The sequence below is a fragment of the Apis dorsata genome, unplaced genomic scaffold (genome assembly GCF_000469605.1).
Source record: "Apis dorsata unplaced genomic scaffold, Apis dorsata 1.3 scaffold_113, whole genome shotgun sequence".
Classification (NCBI taxonomy): domain Eukaryota; kingdom Metazoa; phylum Arthropoda; class Insecta; order Hymenoptera; family Apidae; genus Apis; species Apis dorsata.
In genome coordinates, this window is record NW_006263408.1 from 1,527,997 (window position 1) to 1,533,145 (window position 5,149).

General features: G+C 21.4%; 3 protein-coding genes across 3 annotated transcripts in view; 2 read left to right on the forward strand and 1 right to left on the reverse strand.

Annotated features, from left to right (window-relative positions):
• The first annotated feature begins 349 nt into the window (after window positions 1-349).
• Window positions 350-1,288, forward strand: LOC102676272 (NADH dehydrogenase [ubiquinone] 1 beta subcomplex subunit 11, mitochondrial). Its single transcript, XM_006612531.2, has 2 exons — window positions 350-387; window positions 520-1,288. Exon 2 carries the CDS (start codon window positions 704-706, stop codon window positions 1,139-1,141), a length of 438 nt encoding a protein of 145 aa, XP_006612594.1. The 5' UTR covers window positions 350-387; window positions 520-703; the 3' UTR covers window positions 1,142-1,288.
• A 383-nt stretch (window positions 1,289-1,671) lies between these two features.
• LOC102676413 (Golgi reassembly-stacking protein 2) lies at window positions 1,672-4,130 on the reverse strand. The gene is made up of 7 exons (XM_006612532.2): window positions 3,868-4,130; window positions 3,484-3,564; window positions 3,184-3,387; window positions 2,888-3,105; window positions 2,713-2,797; window positions 2,343-2,640; window positions 1,672-2,278 (listed from the first exon to the last, which is right to left on the reverse strand). Exons 1-7 carry the CDS (start codon window positions 3,928-3,930, stop codon window positions 1,929-1,931), a joined length of 1,299 nt encoding a protein of 432 aa, XP_006612595.1. The 5' UTR covers window positions 3,931-4,130; the 3' UTR covers window positions 1,672-1,928.
• A 574-nt stretch (window positions 4,131-4,704) lies between these two features.
• LOC102676547 (probable kinetochore protein nuf2) overlaps window positions 4,705-5,149 on the forward strand; it is a 2,164-nt gene continuing 1,719 nt past the window's right edge. The window contains exons 1-2 of the mRNA XM_006612533.2: window positions 4,705-4,898; window positions 4,988-5,129. Of these exons, the coding sequence (XP_006612596.2) occupies window positions 4,743-4,898; window positions 4,988-5,129 (298 nt within the window). The 5' untranslated portion in view covers window positions 4,705-4,742. The remainder of the gene's footprint in view (window positions 4,899-4,987; window positions 5,130-5,149) is intronic.

Consider the following 5,149-nt stretch of genomic DNA (forward strand, 5'->3'; position numbering starts at 1 on the left):
AAATAAATATTTTTTTGTTTTTAATAAATTCTTATTCTATTTCATTAACAAATTTTTTTATATTGTGTAATTTGAAATTATATAAAAAAAAATAGTTTAAAATTTTTTCTCATTATAATCGATTATAAAATATTTTTTTAATATTAATACGATAAGTTACTAGATTTATAACTATAAAATAAATATAATTTTTATAAATAGACTTCATTATAAAAATATATATGAAAATAAATATTCTTTTTATATTAATTTTTATATTAATTTTATAAGCATATTTTATAATTTATTTTTCTTTAGCTATTATCATTTTTTTTATATACTTAAAATAACTATTTGGAACCTATATACTATACTTTACATGAAGTTACGTATTCCGTATTCAAGAAAGTAAATGAAAGATACGTAATACACATCAAACTGATAATTAATTTTCAATTCAAATTAAGACATTTTTCGGAATCTAAACATTTTATTATACTTTCATATTAAATTACGAATTTCGTATCTATATATTTATAGGTTTTAACCTATAAAGTAAGTTGTATATGTATAATTTTGATTTTTAAAATTTGTACAATATATTGACAACTAAATTAAAAAAATTTCGACGAGAAAAATTATAAATTTAAGAAGAAACTACAACAATTTGAAATTACAACAAGAAACAATTTCTCAAAAAATCATTATAATTTATTAAAGAAGAATGTCAATGTTATTACGACTTGTTCGTTCTCATAGAATTAAAAATGGATTGATGTTTTTAAAACCAAAAGAGATTAAAATATGTAATAGAATATATCGTAGTGATTTACCAACTCAAAAAACTGAAAAAGAAGATTTATATGAAGTAAAAGATGCATGGGTTAGTTATGGATTTGACAATGAAAATAAGAAAGTTGATCGTCAAGGCATGCATATAACATTTTTTACTTGTATCTCTGTAGTCTTAATATTTGGAGCTCTTATAATTGGTTATGCACCAGATCCACTTCTAAAAGATTGGGCTCAACGTGAAGCATATCTACAACTTCGTTATAGAGAAGAAAATGGTTTGCCATTAATTGATCCAAATGTAATAGATCCATCAAAATTTATTCTTCCAAGTGAAGAGGAAATAGTTGATGTTGAAATAATTATTTAAACATTTTCAAAATATTCGGTATGGAAAAAATTAGTATTTTTAAATTAATTATTAAAATCTTTATTATTCTATATATTTATACCACATATTATACCATAGTATTTGAAAAAATATTTATCTGTACAATATATAATAAATGATTTTTATCCAAAATTATCATTCTTATTTATGAGTATTTTTAAAATTATAATAACCTACATATGCATTTTTTGAAAAAAAATATATTTGCAAATATATATAATAAATCATCTAATAATTAATAATTTTTTAATTTTTAGATATGAAAATTTCATTCATTCAATATATATCAATTCAATATATAAATGTTTTATTTATTTATTTGATAACAAATTTAAAGTTGTAGTCTTATACAATAAGATAAATTATATAACACAAATATTGCACATACAATGTTGTATATATGTTATTTTTAAATTATAGTGATTGAAAAATAAAATTCATAGTTACAGTTAAATAAGAAAAATTATAAGAAAAAACAGATTAATTATGATATAAAGATTTAATACTTCTTTTCTTTTAAAATTGTTTTAATTTGATTTTAATTTAAATAATTAATAGTCTTTATCTATGTACAGAATTACATAATTTATCCTCGCATATCTGAAAATTTGTTTACATTGCGTTTAAACAAGTAATAAAGTATAAACGCATAAAGTACAAGTAATACAATATATTCATAATAGATACATTACGCTCTTTATTACCTTTATTCTTCAATATGTACTTTGTTATAAAACAGATATTTTCATTAGAAATAATATGATCGTTACTGCGTTGTTGATGGTATAGATGTGGGAACAGTACTAACTTCAGTTAATTCATTTTGTTGAAGAACAGACGAATAAAAAGATGTATTTTGAGGTAAGCTTGCACTAACGGTAATAGGTGGCATTCCGGGTAACGATATGGGCGTCGTTACAACATGAGATTGAGGCACATTGAATTGTATTGATGGTGATACATTACTTTGTACGGTTGTAAAATTTTTCGACGTTCCAACAACGCCTGTTGTTTCATTTAAGACTGTCGTATTAGTAGTAAAAGTTGATAAAGGTGGAGTTGTTGGCATACCAGGTATATTTGGCATTTTATTTTGATTTAATGTGGAATCATTATCTAAATAGGAATAATATCATTGTATTTACTTATTTGAATATTGAAATCATTTATAAATACTTACTATATGTTGCATTTATAATTCCTTGATTAGATATAACATGAGATATAGAATTAGTAGTAGTAGATCCTCCAATAGTAGCAGGATTTAATTGAGAAACATTACATGTTTGAACATTTGGTGTATAAGTACTTTGCATCACATTAGAAGTTTCAAGTTCGGATTTTATAATGTTTTCTTGTGATGAAATATAGTTTGGTGGTATGGAAAAACCTGGTGGTATGTTAGTAACTACATTACTTCCTTCTGTATGAGTAGTGTTTGATGTGACTTGATTTGAAATAGTAGATTTAACATTACTCTATAAAAGAAAAAAATAAAATTTATTATATATATATATTTTGATAAATTTCATATAACATTAGATATGCACCATATATAAATTATTCAATTTGTGTTCTTGAATATTCCTAATAGGTATTCTATGTAGATATCCATATCCAATTCCACAACCCAAACTGTAAAGGCATAAAAATTTTATAAAATATAAAGCATAAAATAAAATATTTTAAAATACTAATAATAATGAATTCACTTCCTTTACTCACCTTCCTTCTCCACCCCAAGAATGATTGGGTGTAATTGTAACTTCTCTACAAGAATCATCTTCTGTATTATATACATATAATTTTAAAAATCGAGATTCATGTGCTTCTATCAGAGTAAATAAATCCTCAGACTCATGTAAAACTGAATCAGCACCAATAATATAATCTGTGAAAGGACGTAAACCTGCTAATTCAGCAGGAGAAGATGGATATACTTCCTAACAAACAATTTAAGAAACTTTAATTTTTTTTATGCAATTTTTAATTTTTTGTAATTCAATTATATTTATACTTACAAGAACATGCCAAACATTTTCATTAGAACCTTCAAAAGAACAAAATCTTACACTAACACCAAGAAGGCCTTGTCCACCCCATGTAAGACTAGGTACTATAACAGTTTGTCTTACAGATTGTGTTTTACTGCTATATACTGTAAGTGTTAATTTTTTATCTACACCATTTTTAAGAAGCTCTTTTAATGTATCATTATCTTGATCCTATAAAAAGAAATTATTAATTTAATATAAATTATATTAGAATTAATAATTAAATATATAATATGAATTAAAAATAAAAATTGATATAAATCATACCAAGCGAGTATTTCCAATAGCTACAATAAAGTCAAAGAATGCTTCTAGACCAGCTTTCTGACCAGGAGAACCTTCTTGTACCTATTTCAGTGATGAGGTTCGAATCAAATTTACTAAATATCTAACAAAAAGATAGCTATATTTATTGAAAAATAACTTTTAATTTTAGATTTAAATTTTAAATTATATAATAAAATTCATTGATTGATTTTTGTTTAAATCAATTGTAATAAATCAATTGTAATTTGTAATAAATCATAGTAAATTTATAATATATTATAATATTAATCACTGAAAGTTGTAATAAAATTTATTTCATTCAATAAGAAAATATTTGAAAGAATTCACAAAGAAAATTATAATATTTTGACAAATTTTTTTTACCCTCAATACATGGTAACCTTCTGTGCCACCTCCTGGTATTTCAATACTATGAGAAGATCCCATTTTTGACAAGGAAACTTCTTAAAATACAGAAATATAAAGCATCAAAAAAATTGTTATTTTGAAAATAATAATCGAAATAGAAAAATATGCAACACAAAACTTTGTACAGATTCGTTGGTGACGTAGCCTATCATATGTAAAAGTTCTGATATGCTTACGATTCATTCAGTGTTACCAATGTATGTAACATTTTTAAAAAAAAATACATATTATTTATCATCAATTTATAAATTCACTTATATTACATAGATAAATTAATAAACTTATTATAAAATTATGTAAATTATTATTAATGATTTTAAAAGTAAGACATAATATTTAATTATATAATTGATAATATTAATAATAATATTAAAATAACATTAAAATCACTAATATGATTTAATTTTTCAGAATACATGTTTTTATATCGGTAAAAATATTTTAAAAGTAATCATAAATTTATTTATTAAATAAATATTTAATATATAATTATTAAATATATAATTATTTAAAATTATAATAAATCATAAATATCTCAGAAATTGAATAAAATTTATAATAAAATATATAGTGAAATTTAATACATTATACAAAATTTTATAGAAAATTATTAATTTTAATTTGATTCTAATTTTTCAAATTCATAAAATATTAAATAAATATTAATATTTATAATTTTCAGTTGAAAATTCATTATAAAGATATCATTTGCGCATGTATCAAATTTGAATATATTTAAAACTAAACCGTCACGTAAAACTACTTTACATACATAAAATACAATTTATAATAAAATTCAAAAAAGTTACATTATAAAAAATAAAAAAAATATGGATTTAGATTTAGAAAAAATTCATAATATTTTAATTGAAGCTAATCTTCCATCAAGCATAAAAGATTTAAAAAATCCAACAGAAGAGTTTGTTGTCAAGTTAATTAATACTTTCTTAAAAAGATTTCATATCGATTTTAATATATTTGATAAGGTGAAAATATTTATTATTTATATTATATTATATATACAGTAATACTTTTATTATTTGAATAAAAATTAAAAAAATTTATTTTATTAAAGCCCACAATGGAACAACAAGATATTATGCAATACTGTGAAGATTCTACTATAATTGGACTTGTAAATTTACATATTGTTATGGTTCAAATATGTGATAGAATATATTTAAAAGATCTATGTATTACAGATATAACTAGTCCAGGTAATTTTTTTTAAAAATTA

Bases quoted from the DNA above. Each gene is read 5' to 3' on its own strand.
- LOC102676413 (XM_006612532.2), bottom strand. From the start codon at position 3,930: ATGGGATCTTCTCATAGTATTGAAATACCAGGAGGTGGCACAGAAGGT. The intron at 3,388-3,483 runs GTATGATTTATA...TTCTTTTTATAG, and splicing joins CTATTGGAAATACTCGCTTG to GATCAAGATAATGATACATT. The intron at 2,641-2,712 runs GTGCATATCTAA...TTTCTTTTATAG, and splicing joins AATTGAATAATTTATATATG to AGTAATGTTAAATCTACTAT.
- LOC102676272 (XM_006612531.2), top strand. From the start codon at position 704: ATGTCAATGTTATTACGACTTGTTCGTTCTCATAGAATTAAAAATGGA.